This window comes from Bombina bombina, chromosome 6 (genome assembly GCF_027579735.1).
Source record: "Bombina bombina isolate aBomBom1 chromosome 6, aBomBom1.pri, whole genome shotgun sequence".
NCBI classification, from domain to species: Eukaryota; Metazoa; Chordata; class Amphibia; order Anura; family Bombinatoridae; genus Bombina; species Bombina bombina.
Genome location: NC_069504.1, coordinates 481,880,379 through 481,901,860, shown reverse-complemented (window position 1 = coordinate 481,901,860; position 21,482 = coordinate 481,880,379). Strand labels below are relative to the sequence as shown.

At 39.2% G+C, this 21,482-nt stretch overlaps 1 protein-coding gene across 1 annotated transcript in view; it reads right to left on the bottom strand.

Moving 5' to 3' along the window:
* The window catches only part of VPS13C (vacuolar protein sorting 13 homolog C), a 1,402,311-nt gene that overhangs the window by 948,840 nt on the left and 431,989 nt on the right, over positions 1–21,482 (bottom strand). Inside the window, 1 exon segment of the mRNA XM_053719302.1 lies at positions 12,964–13,043. Within this exon segment, the coding sequence (XP_053575277.1) occupies positions 12,964–13,043 (80 nt within the window).

Genomic DNA, 21,482 nt, shown 5'->3' with positions numbered 1-21,482 from the left:
TTTAGGTAAAAATTTAAATGAAGTCCGCAAAACTGACTTATGTTGATGAAAAATCAGAAAAGGTGACTCACAAGAAAGAGCAGATAATTCAGAAACTCTTCTAGCAGAAGAGATAGCCAAAAGGAACAACACTTTCCAAAAAAGTAGTTTACTATCCAAAGAATGCATAGGCTCAAAAAGAAGGAGCCTGTAAAGCTTTTGAAACCAAATTAAGACTCCAAGGAGGAGAGATTGATTCAATGACAGGCTTGATACGGACCAAAGCCTGAACAAAACAGTGAATATCAGGAAGCTTAGGCAATCTTTCTGTGAAATAAAACAGAAAGAGCAGAAATTTGTTCCTTCAAGGAAATTGCAGATAAATCTTTATCCAAAACATCCTGAAAAAACTAAAATTCTAAGAATTCTAAAAGAACGCCAGGAGAATTTATGAGAAGAACACCATGAAATATAAGTCTTCCAAACTCGATAATAAATCTTCCTATAAACAGATTTACAAGCCTGTAACACAGTATCAATCACTGAGTCAGAGAAACCTCTATGGCTAAGCACTAAGCATTCAATTTCCATACCTTCAAATTTATCAATTTGAGATCCTGATGGAAAAATGGTCCTTGAGACAGAAGGTCTGGTCTTAAAGGAAGTGGCCAGGGTTGACAACTGGACATCCGGACAAAGTCCGCATACCAGAACCTGTGAGGCCATGCTGGAGCTACCAGAAACACAAACGAATGTGCCATGATTATTTTGGAAATCACTCTTGGAAGAAGAACTAGAGGCGGAAAGATATAAGCAGGTTGGTAAAACCAAGGAACTGCCAACGCATCCACCCACTCCGTCTGAGGATCCCTGGACCTAGATAGGTACCTGGGAAGTTTGTTTAGATGAGAAGCCATCAGATCTATTTCTGGAAGACCCCACATCTGAAAAAACACATCTGGATGGAGAGACCACTCCCCCGGATGTAAAGTCTGACGGCTGAGAAAATCCGCTTCCCAATTGTCTATACCTGGGATATGTACCACAGAAATTAGACAAGAGCTGGATTCTGCCCAAGCAAGTATCCGAGATACTTCTTTCATAGCTAGGTGACTGCGAGTCCCACTCTGATGATCAACATATGCCACAGTTGTGACATTGTCTGTCTGAAAAAAAATGAATGGTTCTCTCTTCAACAGAGGCCAAACCTGAAGAGCCCTGAAAATAGCACAGAGTTCCAAAATATTGATTGGTAACCTCGCCTCTTGAGATTTCCAAACCCCTTGTGCTGTCAGAGTTCCCTAGACAGCTCCCCAACCTGAAAAACTTGCATCTGTTGTGATTGCAGTCCAGGTTGGACGAATAAAAGAGGCCCCTTGAATTATATGGTGGTTGTCTAATCATCAAGTCAGAAAGTTGAACATTGGGATATAAGGATATTAATTGCAATATATTTGTATAATCCCTGCACCATTGCTTCAGCATACAAAGCTGGAGAGGTCTCATATGAAAACGAGCAAAGGGGATCGCGTCCGATGCTGCAGTCATGAGACCTAAAACTTCCATGCACATAGCCACTGAAGGGAACGACTAAGACTATTCGTACGACTAACGACTTATTCGTCTCTTGTCTGTTAGAGACAGAGTCATGGACACTGAATCTATCTGGAAACCTAAAAAGGTGACCCTTGTCTGAGGAATCAAGGAACTTTTTGGTAAATTGATCCTCCAACCATGTCTTCGTGTGAGATTCGGCAAAATGTAAAGACTGAGCTAGTACCAAGAGATCGTCCAAATAAGGGAACACCGCAATACTCTGTTATCTGATTACAGAGAGTAGGAAACTGAGAACTTTTGAAAAAAATCTTGGAGCTGTCGCTAGGTCAAATGGAAGAACGACAAGCTTAACGGGAATGAGGGCAGCACCTTCATGCAGACTTGGGGGCTGGCTTTGGTTTCTTAAAAGGCTTTGATTTATTCCAACTTGAAGAGGGTTTCCAATTGGAACCCAATTCTTTGGGGAAAGGATTGGCTTTGTTCCTTATTATGTCGAAAAAAATGAAAAGCCTTAGATCTTTAATACCGAGGTAAAAAAACTCCCTTCCCCCAGTAACAGTTGAAATAATTGAATCCAACTGAGAACCAAATAAGTTACCTTGGAAAGAAAGAGTTAGTAATCTAGACTTAGATACCATGTCAGCATTCCAATATTTAAGCCACAAAGCTCTTCTAGCTAAGATAGCTAAATACATAGATTTAACATCAATTTTGATGATATCAAAAATAGCATCACAGATAAAATGATTAGCATGTTGAAGCAAGCGAACAATGCTAGACAAATCAGGATCTGTTTCCTGTTGCGCTAAACTTTCCAACCAAAAAGTTGAAATGGCAGGCCTGAGAAGATAGCCAGAATATAAATAAGCTTTTCTTAGATAAGATTCAAGTTTCCTATCTAAAGGGTCTTTAAAGGAAGTACTATCTTCCATAGGGATAGTAGTACATTTGGCAAGAGTAGAGATAGCCCCATCAACTTTGGGGACTTTTTCCTAAAACTCCAATCTAATTGCTGGCAAGGGATACAACTTTTTAAACTTAGCAGGAATAAAAGAAGTACCAGGCCTATTCCATTCCTTTGAAATCATATCAGAAATAGTAACAGGAACTGGAAAAAACCTCTGGAGTAACCATAGGAGGTTTATAAACAGAATTTAAACGTTTACTAGTTTTAATATCAAGAGGACTAGTTTCCTCAATATCCAAAGTAATCAACACCTCTTTTAACAAGGAACGAATATACTCCATCTTAAAGAGATAAGTAGATTTGTCAGTGTCTATCTCTGAGGTAGGATCTTCTGAATCAGATAGATCCTCATCAGAGGAGGATAAATCAGTATGTTGTTGGTCATTTTAAATTTCATCAACTTTATGAGAAGTTTTAAAAGACCTTTTATGTTTATTAGAAGGCGGAATAGCAGACAAAGCCTTCTGAATCACATCAGCAATAAAATCTTTTATATTCACAGGGATATCATGTACATTAGATGTTGAAGGAACAAAAGGCATTGTACTAGTACTGATGGATACATTCTCTGCATGTAAAAGTTTATCATGACAACTGTTACATACTACCACTGGAGATGTAATCTCTACTAATTTGCAACAGATACACATATCTTTGGTAGAACGGTTATCAGGCAGCAGGAATCCTACAGTGGTTTCTGAGACAGGATCAGATTGAGACATCTTACAAATGTAAGAGAAAAAACAACATATAAAGCAAAATTATCAATTTCCTTATATGGCAGTTTCAGGAATGGGAAAAAAATGCAAACAGCATAGCCCTCTGTGCATAGAGAAAGGCAAGAGGCATATTGGAAGTGGGGTTTGAATAATCAAATTATTTGGCGCCAAGTATGACGCGCAATGCAAAAACAGAATTTATGCTTACCTGATAAATTACTTTCTCCAACGGTGTGTCCGGTCCACGGTGTCATCCATTCCTTGTGGGATATTCTCCTCCCCCACAGGGAAAGGCAAGGAGAGCACACAGCAAGAGCTGTCCATATAGTCCCTCCCAGGCTCCGCCCCCCCCATTCATTCGACCGACGGTTAGGAGAAAAAAAGGAGAAACTATAGTGTGCCATGGTGACTGTAGTGTATAGAGAAAGAAATTCTTCAAACCTGATTAAAAAACCAGGGCGGGCCGTGGACCGGACACACCGTTGGAGAAAGTAATTTATCAGGTAAGCATAAATTCTGTTTCCTCCAACATTGGTGTGTCCGGTCCCCGGTGTCATCCATTACTTGTGGGAACCAATACCAAAGCTTTAGGACACGGATGAAGGGAGGGAGCAAATCAGGTTACCTAAACAGAAGGCACCACGGCTTGCAAAACCTTTCTCCCAAAAATAGCCTCCGAAGAAGCAAAAGTATCAAATTTGTAGAATTTGGACAAAGTGTGCAGAGAAGACCAGGTCGCTGCCTTACATATCTGATGAACAGAAGCCTCGTTCTTGAAGGCCCATGTGGAAGCCACAGCCCTAGTAGAGTGAGCTGTGATTCGTTCAGGAGGCTGCCGTCCGGCAGTCTCGTAAGCCAATCGTATAATGCTTTTCAGCCAAAAGGAAAGAGAGGTAGCAGTAGCTTTTTTGACCTCTCCTCTTGCCAGAATAAACTACAAACAGAGAAGACGTTTGTCTGAAATCCTTTGTTGCTTCTAAATAGAACTTTAAAGCACGGACTACATCTAAATTGTGTAACAAGCGTTCCTTCTTTGAAACTGGATTCGGACACAAAGAAGGCACAACTATTTCCTGGTTAATATTCTTGTTGGAAACAACCTTTGGAAGGAAACCAGGTTTAGTACGCAAAACAACCTTATCTGAATGGAACACCAGATAAGGCGGATTACACTGCAGAGCAGATAATGCAGAAACTCTTCTAGCAGAAGAATAGCAACCAAAAACAGAACTTTCCAAGATAACAACTTGATATCTATGGAATGTAAGGGTTCAAACGGAACCCCTTGAAGAACTGAAAGAACCAAATTTAGACTCCAGGGAGGAGTCAAGGGTCTGTAAACAGGCTTGATCCTGACCAAAGCCTGAACAAAAGCTTGAACATCTGGCACAGCTGCCAGTCGTTTGTGTAACAAGACAGATAAAGCAGAAATCTGTCCTTTTAGAGAACTCGCTGATAATCCCTTATCCAAACCTTCTTGGAGAAAGGAAAGGATCCTAGGAATTTTAATCTTACTCCATGAGAATCCCTTGGATTCACACCAACAGATATATCTTTTCCATATTTTATGGTAATCTTTCTAGTCACAGGTTTTCTGGCTTGTACCAGAGTATCTATCACAGAATCCGAAAACCCACGCTTAGACAAAATCAAGCGTTCAATTTCCAAGCAGTCAGCTGGAGAGAAACTAGATTTGGATGTTCGAATGGACCTTGTACTAGAAGATCCTGTCTCAAAGGTAGCTTCCATGGTGGAGCCGATGACATATTCACCAGGTCTGCATACCAAGTCCTGCGTGGCCACGCAGGAGCTATCAAAATCACCGAGGCCTTCTCCTGTTTGATCCTGGCTACCAGCCTGGGAATGAGAAGGAACGGTGGAAACGCATAAGCTAGGTTGAAAGTCCAAGGCGCCACTAATGCATCCACTAGAGTCGCCTTGGGATCCCTGGATCTGGACCCGTAGCAAGGAACCTTGAAGTTCTGACGAGACGCCATCAGATCCATGTCTGGAATGCCCCATAATTGGGTTCCCACTCCCCCGGATGAAAGGTCTGACGACTCAGATAATCCGCCTCCCAGTTTTCCACTCCTGGGATGTGGATCGCAGACAGGTGGTAGGAGTGATCCTCCGCCCATTTGATGATCTTGGTCACCTCTCTCATCGCCAGGGAACTCCTTGTTCCCCCCTGATGGTTGAAGTAAGCAACAGTCGTCATGTTGTCTGATTACAATCTTATGAATCTGGCCTTTGCTAGTTGAGGCCAAGCCCGGAGAGCATTGAATATCGCTCTCAGTTCCAGGATGTTTATCGGGAGAAGAGACTATTCCCGAGACCATAGACCCTGAGCTTTCAGGGAATCCCAGACCGCGCCCCAGCCTAATAGACTGGCGTCGGTCGTGACAATGACCCACTCTGGTCTGCGGAAGCTCATTCCCTGGGACAGGTGATCCTGAGTCAGCCACCAACAGAGTGAGTCTCTGGTCTTCTGATCTACTTGAATCACTGGAGACAAGTCTGTATAGTCCCCATTCCACTGTTTGAGCATGCACAGTTGTAATGGTCTTAGATGAATTCGCGCAAAAGGAACTATGTCCATTGCTGCAACCATCAACCCTACTACTTCCATGCACTGAGCTATGGAAGGCCGTAGAACAGAGTGAAGAACTTGACAAGCGTTTAGAAGCTTTGACTCTCTGACATCTGTCAGGAAAATCTTCATTTCTAAAGAATCTATTATTGTTCCCAAGAAAGGGACTCTTGTTGACGGAGACGGGGAACATTTTTCTATGTTCACCTACCACCTGTGAGATCTGAGAAAGGCTAGAACAATGTGTGAGCCTTTGTCTTTGAAAGAGACGACGCTTGAATTAGGATGTCGTCCAAGTAAGGTGCCACTGCAATGCCCCTGGGTCTTAGAACCGCTAAAAGGGACCCGAGCACCTTTGTGAAAATCCTTGGAGCAGTGGCTAGTCCGAATGGGAGAGCCACAATAGGTAATGTTTGTCCAGAAAGGCGAACCTTAGGAACTGATGATGATCTTTGTGGATAGGAATATGCAGATACGCATCCTCTAGATCCACGGTAGTCATAAATTGACCCTCCTGGATTGTAGGTAAAATCGTTCAAATAGTTTCCATTTTGAACGATGGCACTCTGAGAAATTTGTTTAGAATTTTTAAATCCAGAATTGGTCTGAAAGTTCCCTCTTTTTTTTTTTTTTTTGGGAACTACAAACAGATTTGAGTAAAACCCCTGACCTTGTTCCACAGTTGGAACTGGGAGTATCACTCCCATCTTTAACAGGTCTTCTACACAATGTAAGAATGCCTGTCTCTTTACTTGGTTTGAAGATAAGTGAGACATGTGGAACCTTCCCCTTGGGGGTAGTTCCTTGAATTCTAGAAGATAACCCTGAGAGACTATTTCTAGTGCCCAGGGATCCTGAACATCTCTTGCCCAAGCCTGAGCAAAGAGAGAGAGTCTGCCCCTACTAGATCCGGTTCCGGATCGGGGGCTACCTCTTCATGCTGTCTTGGTAGCAGCAGCAGGTTTCTTGGCCTGTTTACCCATGTTCCAGCCTTGCATTGATTTCCAAGCTGGTTTAGTCTGGGAAGCGTTACCCTCTTGTCTAGAGGCTGCCGAGTTGGAAGCCGGTCCGTTCCTGAAATTGCGAAAGGAATGAAAATTGGACTTATTCTTAGCCTTGAAAGGTTTATCTTGTGGGAGGGCATGGCCCTTTCCCCCAGTGATGACTGAAATAATCTCTTTCAATTCTGGCCCAAAAGGGGTCTTACCTTTGAAAGGGGTATTAAGCAATTTTGTCTTGGAAGATACATCCGCCGACCAAGACTTTAGCCAGAGCGCTCTGCGCGCCACAATTGTAGACCCTGAATTTTTTGCCGCTAACCGCGCTAACTGCAAAGCAGCGTCTAAAATAAAGGAATTAGCTAACTTAAGTGCGTAAATTCTGACCATGACTTCCTCATACGGAGTCTCCCTACTGAGCGACTTTTCCAGTTCCTCGAACCAGAACCACGCTGCTGTAGTGACAGGAATAATGCACGAAATAGGTTGAAGGAGGTAACCTTGCTGTACAAAAATCTTTTTAAGCAAACCCTCCAATTTTTTATCCATAGGATCTTTGAAAGCACAATTGTCCTCAATAGGAATGGTCGTGCGTTTGGCTAGAGTAGAAAACTCCCCCTCGACCTTAGGGACTGTTTGCCATGTGTCCTTCCTGGGGTCGACCATAGGGAACAATTTCTTAAATATAGGAGGAGGGACAAAAGGTATGCCTGGCTTCTCCCACTCCTTATTCACTATGTCCGCCACCCGTTTAGGTATCGGAAAAGCATCAGGGTGCACCGGGACCTCAAGGAACTGTCCATCTTGCACAATTTTTCTGGGTTGACCAGATTGTCACAATCATCCAGAGTAGATAGTACCTCCTTAAGTAATGCGCGGAGATGCTCTAATTTAAATTTAAATGTCACAACATCAGGTTCTGCCTGCTGAGAAATTCTTCCTGTATCAGAAATTTCCCCATCTGACAAACCCTCCCTCACTGCCACTTCAGATTGGTGTGAGGGTATGACAGAAAAATTATCATCAGCGCCCTCCTGCTCTACAGTGTTTAAAACAGAGCAATCGCGCTTTCTCTGAAATGCTGGCATTTTGGATAAAATATTAGCTATGGAGTTATCCATTACTGCCGTCAATTACTGCATAGTAACAAGTATTGGCGCGCTAGAAGTACTAGGGGTCGCCTGCGCGGGCATAACTGGTATAGACACAGAAGGAGATGATGTAGAACTATGTCTACTTCCTTCATCTGAGGAATCATCCTGGGCAACTTTACAATTTGTGACAGTTCTGTCCTTACTTTGCTTGGACGCAATGGCACAATTATCACACTATATTTGAATGGGGAACCACATTGGCTACCATACATACAGAACATGATCTATCTGAAGGTACAGACATGTTAAACAGGCTTAAACTGGTTAATAAAGCACAAAAACTGTTTTAAAACAAAACCGTTACTGTCTCTTTAAATGTTAAACAGGGCACACTTTATTACTGAATATGTGAAAAACTATGAAGGAATTATCCAATCTTTACCAAATTTTCACCACAGTGTCTTAATGCATTCAAAGTATTGCACCCCAGCTGTTAACCCTTAAAATGTTGAAACCGGAGCCGTTTTTAATTTTAACCCCCTTACAGACCCAGCCACAGCCTTTGCTGCAACTTCACCAATCCCAGGGGGGTATATGATACCAAATGAAGCCTTCTAGGAAAGTTTTTAGTGGATTCCAGACCCTCACACATGCAGCTGCATGTATTGAACTCAAAATAAACTGCACAGTAATGGCGCGAAAATGAGGCTCTGCCTACTACAGAGAAAGGCCCTTCCTGACTGGGAAGGTGTCTTAACAAGTGCCTGGTGCTAAAAACGTTCCCCAATGTTATAAAAGTGTGAAATACAACTTCAAACTGCATATAATACTTAAATAAAGCAATCGATTTAGCCCCTAAAAGTGTCTACCAGTTTATAGCCCATAATAAGCCCTTTATTCTGTTTGTTTGACTAAGAAAATGGCTTACCGGTCCCCATGAGGGGAAATGACAGCCTTCCAGCATTACACAGTCTTGTTAGAAATATGGCTAGTCATACCTTAAGCAGAAGAGCCTGCTAACTGTTTCCCCCAACTGAAGTTATCTCATCTCAACAGTCCTATGTGGAAACAGCAAAGGATTTTAGTTACTGTCTGCTAAAATCATCTTCCTCTCACAAACAGAAATCTTCATCCCTTTCTGTTTCAGAGTAAATAGTACATACCAGCACTATTTTAAAATAACAAACTCTTGATAGAAGAATAAAAAACTACAACTAAACACCACAAACTCCTCACCATCCCCGAGGAGATGCTACTTGTTCAGAGCGGCAAGGAGAATGACTGGGGGGGGCGGAGCCTGGGAGGGACTATATGGACAGCTCTTGCTGTGTGCTCTCCTTGCCTTTCCCTGTGGGGGAGGAGAATATCCCACAAGTAATGGATGACACCGTGGACCAGACACACCAATGTTGGAGAAATTAAATTTTTTTGGCGCTAACAACATCCGGAAATGACGCAACTAGCATCATGGCAGACGCAACCTTGTGCGAGAAACCTGGCATCAACTAAGGTTCCGGAAATTATGAACTTGCATCAACGAACGTACTTTCATGCCAAAACATTCTTGCGCCAAGAATGACGCAATAAACAATAGCATTTTGCGGCCTCGCGAGCCTAATTTTGCCCGCGAAAATTTAAGAAAACAGTCAATTTTGAAGAAAAGACTATACCCCAGGTAAGAAAAAATAACTTCCCAAATACGTTTTTCCCAATTTTGAAACTGATAGTCTGCAAAAGGAAATATACATAAACCTGACTCATGGCAAATATAAGTACAATACATAAATTTAGAACTTTACATTAATACATAAAGTTCCAAACCATAGCTGAGAGTGTCTTAAGTAATGAAAACATACTTACCGAAAGACACCCATCCACATATAGCAGATAGCCAAACCAGTACTGAAACAGTTATCAGTAGAGGTAATGGAATATGAGAGTATATAGTCGATCTGAAAAGGGAGGTAGGAGATGAATCTCTACGACCAATAACAGAGAACCTATGAAAAGATTTCCTGCGTGGAAACCCATAGAATTCAATAGGTGATACTCCCTTCGCATCCCTCTGACATTCACTGTACTCTGAGAGGAATCGGGCTTCAAAATGCTGAGAAGCGCAAATCACAGAAGAAATCCCATTAGTAATTAAGATGATCCGTGGACTCATCGTGTCTTAAAAAAGAAATCAAGCACAAACTTACTTCACCACCTCCATAGGAGGCAAAGTTTGTAAAACTGAATTGCGGGTGTGGTGAGGGGTGTATTTATAGGCATTTGTGGTTTGGGAAACTTTGCCCCTCCTGGTAGGATTGTATATCCCATACGTCACTAGCTCATGGACTCTTGCCAATTACATGAAAGAAATTAATAATTCAAGAAATCTGAAAAGAGTTCCAATGATAATTTGTAGACTCACACCAGGAAAGGAAAACTTTCCAGACTTTGTGATAAATACATCTTGTAAAAGGCTTTATGGCCTGAACTTGATTTAAAAAACCTCCTTGAGACAAAATCAGACTTTCAATTGCCATACTGTCAAATAGAGAGACTTTGAGAACTTCATAGAAGAAGGGACCTGGAAAGAGAGAGAAAGTCTATCTTGAGAGGGAAAACACCAAGACTGGCTTGAAAATAAATTGTTCCAGATCTGCGTACCAAGTCCTGCAAAGCTATTGTCCTTGACAGAAAAACAAGAGTAGAAAAGAGGTAAATCAAATTGAATGACCAGGAGATCACTGGTGTATCTAATAGAGATGCTTGTGGATCTCAACATCTCACAAAATACTGGGGTAGCTTGTAATTCAAGTGAGAAGCCATAAGGTCTATGTCTAACCTTTCCCAACAATTCACAATATAACTCCTGGTTCAAAGACCATTCCCTGGGAGAAGGAACTAAGAATGAAGAAATCTAGATCATTCTTCGCGCCAAAAAAATTCTCGCGCCAAGAATGACGCAATAAATATCAGCATTTTGCGGCCTCATGAGCCTAAATTTTCCCCGCGAAAATGAATGAACACAGTCAATTTTGAAGAAACGAATATACCCCAGGTAAGAAAAAATAACTTCCAAAATATGTTTTTCCCAATTTTGAAACTGATAGTCTGCAAAGGGAAATATACATAAACCTGACTCATGGCAAATATAAGTACAATACATATTACACCCATCCACATATAGCAGATAGCCAAACCAGTACTGAAACAGTTATCAGTAGAGGTAATGGAATATGAGAGTATATCGTGGATCTGAAAAGGGAGGTAGGAGATGAATCTTTACGACCGATAACAGAGAACCTATGAAAAGATTTCCCGCGAGGTAAACCATAGAATTCAATAGGTGATACTCCCTTCACGTCCTTTTGACATTCACTGTAGGAGAGGAATCGGGCTTCAAAATGCTGAGAAGCGCATATCACAGAAGAAAATCAAGCACAAACTTACTTCACCACATCCATAGGAGTCAAAGTTTGTAAAACTGAATTGTGGGTGTGGTGAGGGGTGTATTTATAGGCATTTTGAGGTTTGGGAAACTTTGCCCCTCCTGGTAGGATTGTATATCCCATACGTCACTAGCTCATGGACTCTTGCCAATTACATGAAAGAAAATACTTTTCGTCGTCTAGCAACAGGGCCACCATGGGAATACCCTGAGCATTGCCCTCTGGGAAGACACTTATAAGTCTCCTAGTGTTATCAGGGCCCTGTCATCCTTCAGCGAACCCAACCTGGTCCACATGTACTATGAAAGGCAGCAAGTGGACCAATTGATAAGCTATGAGCTTAGTATTTACATTAATCAAAGAGCTGGGTCGATAACTACTACATTGAGAGATATAGGAATAGACATAGGAATAGCAAGGATAGACACCTCAAAGAATTGTCGCAAAAAGCAACATTGTGCTCTAATCTCATTAATCATAGTATCCGAGACAATAGTGGGCATAGTTTCTTATAAAAATTACCCGTAAAGGCATTTGGACCCGGGGCTTTGTTGCACTTCAACTGTTTCACAGCCATTGTAATCTCTTCAAGATAGATTGGGTCTAACAAAGATTCCCAGGCCTCATCCACTAAGGTTGGTAAATTCAGTAGTTAAACCAAGGAAGTGATTTCATCAATCGGGTCACATCTAAGTCCTCGTGTTTTGCAATATTGTAATACTGTAAAGTACATCATAGTAAGATACAAATGCTTTACCTATATCTGCGGGACCATATACAGTTTTACCATTATGGACTATGCACAGAATCCTAGTTGCTACTACCGATTGTGTAACTTTTTAACCAACAACATATCAGATTTATTCCTTTTAAAATACACAATGCTGCTTTCTGCACCCTCTGTGTTTTTCTTTCCTTAAAGGGACAGTCTAGTCAAAATTAAACTTTCATGATTCAGATAGGGCATGCAATTTTAAACAAATTTCCAACTTACTTTTATTATTACATTTGCTTTGTTCTCTTAGTATTCTTTGTTGAAAGCTAAACCTAGGTGGGCTCATATGCTAATTTCTAAGCCCTTGAAGGCAGCCTCTTATCTCAGTGTATTTTTACAGATTTTCACAGTTAGACAGCGCTAGTTCATGTGTGTCATATTAGATACAATTGTGCTCACTCCCGTGGAGCTATTTATGAGTCAGCACTGATTAGCTAAAATGCAATGGGTAATAAAGGGATTTTCTATGTTTTTTTAAACAATAGAAATTCTGGAGTAGACTGTCCCTTTAATCAGCTCTCTCAGATGAGCTATTACGTAGAATTAGATGAATGAATATGTGTGAATATATAGTTTTATATTGGAGCTTAGGTTATCTGTCAAATCCACATAATGCTTTAGGATTTTAACATACAGCCAGCATCATTTTTTTAACTGCTTCTCACGGTGAAGCAGCTGTATCTGCCCATTCATGGTAAGATAATTTCAACACTGCATTCAATTGCCGGTGTCTAACTTTAATTTTTGCAAAATATGTCATGTTTACCTGTAAAAAAAGAAATGAAAAAAATGCTGCACATATGCATAAAGGATTAGATTGATAGAACTTTGCAATAGCACTTACCTTAATGAACTCAAGTTTTAGAAGATCTAACCCCTGTTTGTCGGAAGAACTGATCAAATGCAGAGGCTGTTTGCTGAAATCTGTAAACGTTTGAAGAAGACAGGTTACAAAATAAAAATGATACATACATCTATTAAGGTTACGGTAGCCAACTCTGGGGGGAAAAATAAGTTTTTATATATATATATATATATATATATATATATATATATATATATATGACAAATGTATACTTTAAACAAGATTTAAAAGGGAAAAACATTAACCTAGCAATGTATTTATAAGGTTGTAAAAATATTTTTTCTGTAGCAAAACATAAAAAAATTAACCACTAAAGAAATATCCGTGAGCTAACGGTTTGAATTATTCTCCAATCAGCGCTCTCCCCATATGGCATTTTTGTTGTAGCTAGAGCACTGATTGGAGAACAATTTAAACCTTTAGCTCACAGAACAATTGACTTTTGAAGTGTGCGGAAATTCTAATTTCATATCTATATTAAAAAGTATGTTATAGCGCATCGTCGTTAAAACTGATGAATGAAACTCCATCTAAAATATCACTAACAGTCCGGATCTGGTAACTATCAATTTAAAGACACTTAAACAACACACATATTATACCATTATTTCCAGACAAAACCAGAGGAACTAAGGTGGAGGAAAAAGATTTCTGATCCCTATTCTGACAAAAGGGAAATCTGAGCTCTAAAAATACTCTAGGACATCTAGTGCTGAGGAAGAAAAGCACCCCCAGACACCATATGAATAATAGAAAACCAAACCAGAAATAAACACTTCCTTGTAAAGAAAGAGTTATAAAGTCTGGAAATAGAAATCATGTCAACAGACCAAGATTCTAGTTATAATGATTTTCTAGAGCGAACAGCTAAAGACATACTCTAGCAAGAGTAAGAAAAGAACTCTAAGAAAAAACACTTTTTTGAACATCATGATGAGAAATAACGATCTGACAGATTGATACCAATCCTTCTGGAATAAAGAAAGTCTGCCTCCCAGATGGCCCTGATCTAGGTTGGGAACAGTCCCATCAAATTTACCTACTTTGCTGGAGCGAAGTCCAGTACTACTCAACTCTAACCTAGAAGGATTCCCAGGTGTACCAGGAACCCCCGTCCTTCAAGTGCCTTTGCGCTTTGGTCTCTCAGATTGAACTAGGGTATCCCCCTATTATACATAACTGTAGCAATGGGAGAATCTAAGGTTAGACCAAAGAGGGAGTGACCCCCAAAGGTTAAAGACAAAAGACAATTATCCACAGACCGAAACATAAGCCACAGGGCCAGTCTAGCTAGGACAGCAAAGCTAGAATTCTGAGTGTTGAGTAGAACGATTTGTAGAATGGCATCGAGGATACAGTCATTTGCTTACCCAAAGGTAAATGGAAGAAAAAGAAAAGGGGCGCCTCAGTGTATTTCATATATAATATAGAAAAAGATGAAAATGCACTCACAAGATAAGTGGCACCCGACCTGGAATGTGTGCAATATGGCAGGCTAACACTTTACAGTGGTTAGCTCACTGGTGACAGTCTCTCCGTATGCTTATCTGTGGCGTCATTCTCCTATTAGGGCAGGTCACCGCATCAGCCGCTATTGTCAGGTATATCCAGACACTGCTCTATCATATTGTCCCCCAAATCCCCACAAAATCTTTGATATTTATGTAGATGTAAATAGTTTCACTCGCAAATTGGCACTCCAAAAATACTTTGCGGGAAAAAACTTAAACAAAAGAAAATAGAATCTGTGAATTGTCAACTGATACTCACAGATTCCATGCCACCTGGCAAAGAAATAGACTGTGTTTTTTAGGATGTTGACACTAACATCACATATATTTGAAGATTATATACACACCTCTGTAAAGAAAGAATTCAAATTTCAATCCTAATAACACATCAAATCATTATATAGAACTTTACCAAAACCTAATAATGGAGGATTTAGAGAAAATAAAAAAAATCTCACAATAAAAGTTACTATATGAGCAAGGGTGAGAAAAAAGCCTTATAAAATGTACAAAACAACTCTAATATCATTTGGGATGCTTATAAGTGAGGTGGGATAATAATTCAAGATAATTAAGACTATCTTAAGGAAGCAGAGATAATATTGAGAGACTGTGAATATTACAATGTCTTATCAAGAGATCCAACAGATCATTTTCTAGAAAACATATTAAATGTTAATAGACAAAGTTTCCAATTTAGGTATCCAAAACAAAAATGAAAAGGGAATTCCTTAGGACTTCAAATCCCAGTGTTGCTCATTATTATCACTTACCAAAACTCCACAAAAACATTCAGGACCCCCTGGGCTGTCCCATCATTGCGGGAATTGGAAATCTTAAATACAGCCTGTCTTATTATATAGACCAATTCTAACAGAAGTTTGTGACCACATTACCATTATACATCAAAGACAGTACACACCTTCTACAACAGATAGACAACATCAACAATTTGGATCAAAAATGGTTGTGGATTAAATGCAATGTCAGTTCTTTATATTCAAATATTGCACATGAGTTAGGACTTTTAGCCGTCTCAAACGTTTATTAAAACAAGATCCATATATGCCTGACTTACAAAGATCTTTTATTTTGGAACGCATTGAATATATTTTAACTCATCATTATTTTGTTTTTCATGACAGATTTTATTTACAGATTAAGGGTACGGCCATGGGGACCAGGTTCGCCCCCAGCTTTGAAAATGTCTTCATGGGTTTTTTTGTGGAGAAATACATTTACAACAGCCAGCTGGGGGTGAACCTGGTCTTCTATGGCCGGTACATTGACTATTTGATTTTTATTTGGGAGGAGACCTGTCAACTGCTAATTCTTTTATTTCTCACATGACTTATAACGATTTAGGTATTTCTTCACTGCGAACATACAAACACATTCTATTGAAATTTCTTGATCTTATTTTGAGTTAGGGTGCCTCCAACAACATTGAATCCAAGACATATTTCAAGAAAGTTGACAGTAACAGTTACCTTGAATATTCCAGTAACCATCACAAGGGATGGATTAGAAACATCCCCTTTAACCATTTTAGAAGGATTAGGAAGAATTGTACCAGCATAGACACCTTTTTAGAACAAAGTAAGATTCTTTATGAAAGATTTTTAGATAAGGGCTATCCTAAACACTTAGTAAATCAGGCATTAGAAAAAGCCAAAAATGTAGATAGACAATCCCTTTTCAAGAGAGAAAATAAGAAACAGTTAACATCAGAACCCAAACAATATATATTGTTTACTACACAGTATAATAGTAATCATCATAAAATTAGACACACTAAACAAACATTGGCACATTATACAAAAGAAATCAAATTTTAAAGAATATTGTGACAAACCAAGGATAGTCTATAGAAGAGCCCCCACACTCAGAAACTAATTTGCCCCTAGCAAGAGGGTAAAACAGGCTAACTCTTAGGCTAAAAACAAGTAAAAAGTGGGATTTTTGGTCTTAAAAGGAGTCTAAGTGTGGTAAGAAGGGATGCAACTCTTGCAAATTTATTTGCGCGAAGAAAAAATAATTTACATCTACGGTAACAAGTGAACATTTTTCTCTCTAGTTTTTACAATTGTGATTTCAACTTTGTAGTCTATCTAATAGAGTGTTTGTGTGGCCTACAATACGTAGGTCATACCTCTAGAAAGATACGAACCCAATGGGGGGGAACATTTTCGCAATCGTAAAAATTGCCAAAATGGTAAGATAAAACATAGTATCCCCAACCACTGTCTGACTGTTCATTCTAGTAACGCACATATTTACCAATTTTTACCCATTGATTACATGCCAAAATCTACTATATCAGACTAATCAGATTGAGACAACAAGAGACGTATTGGATCTTCAAATTAAAAACTTTGTTACCTTTGGGGCTCAATGCTAAAATTGATGTAGCTGTACATCCCACAATCACCTATTATAAAATTTCCTTTACTTATTTTAGTTTTCCATTTTATCCTACACACAACATTAGTAAAAACCAAAATTTATCAACACGCATTTATTTTTATCACTCGAAAAATCATTATTTTATCACTTCACACTTCTCAGTTAATCCATATTTTCTGAACTATATTATTTCTCAAATTTTAATTTTAGTATTCATTTACACATATTCACATCATACTCTCCCCTTATATATATCATTCGATAGTGTAACAGTATTTTAGAATTTTTCACATACACATCTTCACTATACATGAGCCATCTTCAGAAGAGCTGACGCGGAGCCATCTTCTTCCACTGACGACTTCCCGACGAATGACGGTTCCTTTAAGTGAAGTCATCCAAGATGGCGTCCCTCGAATTCAGATTGGCTGATAGGATTCTATCAGCCAATCGGAATTAAGGTAGGAAAAATCTGATTGGCTGATTTAATCAAAAGAGCTGAATACTTTGGGGCATGCCCCGCAAAAGGCCCTTTTAAGGGCTGGTAAGGTAAAAGAGCTGTTAACTTTTTAATGTAGAATAGGGTAGGGCATTTTTTTATTTTGGGGGGCTTTGTTATTTTATTAGGGGGCTTAGATTAGGTGTAAGTAGCTTAAAATTGTTGTAATATTTTTTTAAATGTTTGTAACTTATTTTTTTTATTTTTTGTACTTTAGTTAGTTTATTTAATTGTATTTAATTGTAGTTATTTGTAGCTAATTTATTTAATTAATTTAATGAAAGTTTAGTGTTAGGTTTAATTGTAACTTAGGTTAGGATTTATTTTACAGGTAATTTTGTATTTCTTTTAGCTAGGTAGTTATTAAATAGTTAATAACTATTTAATAACTATTCTTACTAGCTAAAATAAATACAAAGTTACCTGTAAAATAAATATAAATCCTAAAATAGCTACAATGTAATAATTAATTACATTGTAGCTATCTTAGGGTTTATTTTACAGGTAAGTATTTAGTTTTAAATAGGAATAATGAATTTAATGATAGTGTAGTGTTAGGTGTAATTGTAACTTAGGTTAGTTTTTATTTTACAGGTAAATCTCTCTTTATTTTAACTAGGTAGCTATTAAATAGTTAATAACTATTTAATAGCTATTGTACCTAGTTAAAATAAATTGAAATTTGCCTGTAAAATAAAAATAAAAATAAATCCTAAGATAGCTACAATATAATTATTATTTATATTGTAGCTATATTAGGGTTTATTTTAAAGGTAAGTATTTAGTTTTAAATAAGATTAATTTAGTTAATAAGAGTTATAATATTTAGATGTATTTAATTAATATTTAAGTTAGGGGGGTGTTAGGGTTAAACTTAGGTTTAGGTGTTAATAATTTTATTATAGTGGCGGTGTGGGGGGCAGGATAGGGGTTAAAACATTTATTATAGGTGGCAACGGTGTAGGGGGGCAGGATAGGGGTTAATAAATGTATTATAGGTGGCGACGGTGTAGGGGGGGGGCAGATTAGGGGTTAATAAGTTTAATATAGGTGGCGGCGGGGTCCGGGAGCGGCGGTTTAGGGGTTAAACAATTTATTTAGTTGCGGCGGGGTCCCGGGATCGGCAGGATAGGGGTTAATAAATTTATTATAGGTGGTGGCGGTATAGGGGGGGCAGGATAGGGGTTACTAGGTATAATGTAGGTGGCGGCGGTGTTCGGGAGCGGCGGTTTAGGGGTTAATACATTTATAAGAGTTGCGGCGGAGTCTAGGAGCGGCGGTTTAGGGGTTAATAACTTTATTTAGTTGCTGGGGGCTCCTGGGGCGCTGGTATAGGGGGTAGAACAGTGTAGTTTAGAGTGGGTGCTTAGTGACAGCTTATCAATAAAGCTGTAGAAAAGCCGCAGAGCAGCGAGATCGGATGAGTGAGAACTATCACAGTCCGCTGCTCATCACCCTGTACTTGGTACGCGGCTTTTTGACAGCTTTATGGATAACTTTGGCGAGCGTATTCAGGTCCGCGGCGGCCTTAGGCAGGCGTATTGGGGCCGGCGATGGCAGTTAAGTACGGCGCTTGATAACTAGAGGCCACTGTCTTTCCAATACTAGAACAAAATGTATAATATGGACCATTTTGATAATAGAATTGGGTTATTTTATCATTAACCAATATATTTTTAATATTTGTTACTTTTTTGTTTCCTTTTTGTGCATTTATTAATTTAGCAGACACTCTGTTTAGCTCAACAGCTACAATGTTGCAATTTTATTTCGTTGCAGTTCTGTGTATTACCATCTGTTACAAAATGTATATGATTGGACAGTTCAAAATAGAGCCATTTCCGGCTTACGTGAGCCAGGTGCATTTAAGGACTATTAGCTCTTCGTTTTATATTAGTTTTTACCTGCCTGAAGAAACGACCAGAGCGTGGTTGAGAAACGTGTTGCAGCTTTTTAATACAGAACCTTTTATTAAAAAAAGTGTTTTTACCATACGGAGGTTGTCCGTTTTCCATTTTTGCCCATATTTTGGGATACTGAACAGCTCAGTTCTGCTACTCCTGGTTTGCTTCACAGAGCGGTGTCTGGATATACCTGATGATATAGCGGCTGATGCGGTGAGCTGTCCTGATAGGAGAACAACGCCACAGATCAGCATACAGAGAGACCGTCACCAGTGAGCTAACCACTGTAAAGTATTAGCCTGCCGTATTGCATCCATTCCAGGATGGGTGCCACTTATCTTGTGAGTGCATTTTCATATTTTTCCATAGTATATTATATACGAAATACACTATGAGGCGCCCCTTTTCTTTTTCTTTCATTTACTACAGATGACCTCCAGCATCAGGTTTTCAAGTGAAGCTGCCTCAACAAATCATCTTATCTGATGGGATTGGACTCACCACTTTTTGTCTCCAAAACAGTTCATTTATACACACACATGCAATATTGTTTGAAATTTATTCACAAATATTTAGCATTTGTTACACAAATATATTCACTTGTTATATAGATTTTGTTTAGTTGCAGAACTCATGGTTAATATCCACAAGCCTACTTAAACCCAGACTCAGGGTCAACCCTATTTTTCTTTTCCATATATATATTAAGGACTCCAGTATATCCTTCCAGATTTCTAACAGACTTGTTCACAGCAAAATAATTATACAGCCGCAGAATAGTATTGCGCTGGGCTTGAGATAAGTATACTATCCACAGAAGGAGCGCTGCATCAAGCCTCCACATGGGAGACTGGTACTGGGAAAAAATAAGCGGAATGTCTCTGAAGAGACAAAGGGACACCCAAGGCCTCTCCCATTCCTTACCGATGATGTATGCAATAACCAAAGGTACAAGAAAAACAGCTGAAACCCTATACCTAGGACCAGTCACTGCTTCCGGGCTCGGTACGTGCTTCCCCTTATACGGCCTAGATACCTAACTCAGGGTAGATAGGGCCCTTCCTGACAAGATTCCAAACAGGTCCGAGTTCAATCTGAATAACCTCTGCTCAGATTCCTCTTTAAACTCTCCTTTGGGTGGGACGGCAGAAAATAATCTCCTTCTGATTGAACCAATGGCACCTCAGATTGTTGCCAAAAACTATCCGTTGTGGCCTCTGCCACCACACATGGGCTACTCGTTCCAACACAGAAATCTTGCTCCCTCGTTCTAGACCCCGAAATATTCCTCTCTCTCAGGGGCATCCGACACGCCTCACTAAAATGGCTCACCCCAGCTGGAAGAGCACTCCTAGGGTGGTTCTGATCAAGTAAATTCTGAGAAGTCGTGGTAAGGCCAGCTAGAGGACCTACACGTGGTAACTCCTAGATGGTCTACAGTTGGACAAACTGAGCAAGTCCTCCAAACATAGTTAATACAAAAGATAGCAAGAGAACAAAGAAAAATTGATAAGAGGAGTAAATTAGAAAGTTTCTTAAAATGTCATGCTCTATTTGAATCATGAAAAACAAATTTGGGTTTAGTATCCCTTTAAAGGGACACGAAACACAACCATTTTCTTTCTTAATTCAGATAGTACATACAATTTAAAAAAAACTGTCCACTTTAGTTCTGTTAACTAATTTGCTTCATTCCCTTTATTGAAAAGCATACCTAGGTAGACTCAAAAGCAGCAATGCACTACTGAGAGCTAGCTGCTGATTGGTGTCTGCACATATATCTCTTGTCCAAATTTGGGTTCAGTGTCCCTTTAATATAGTTATTTACAGCTACATTCTTAAAGGGATACTAAACCCACATTTTTCTTTAATGATTCAGATAGAGCATTCAATTTTAAGTAGCTTTCTATTTACTCCTGTTATCAATTTTTCTTTGTTCTTTTGCTATCTTTATTTTAAAAAGCAGGAATGTAAAGCTTGGGAGCTGGTCCATTTTTGGTTTACAACCTTTGTTATGCTTGCTTATTGGTGGTTAAATGTAGCCACCAATAAGCAAGCGCTATCCAGCGTGCTATATAAAAATTGTTCTTCCCAACTTCCCATCTGCAAATTGGGAAATATAGGTGCATGATACCATTATAATATAAATACAAGTTTTTTTCTTGCACCTATCTCCTC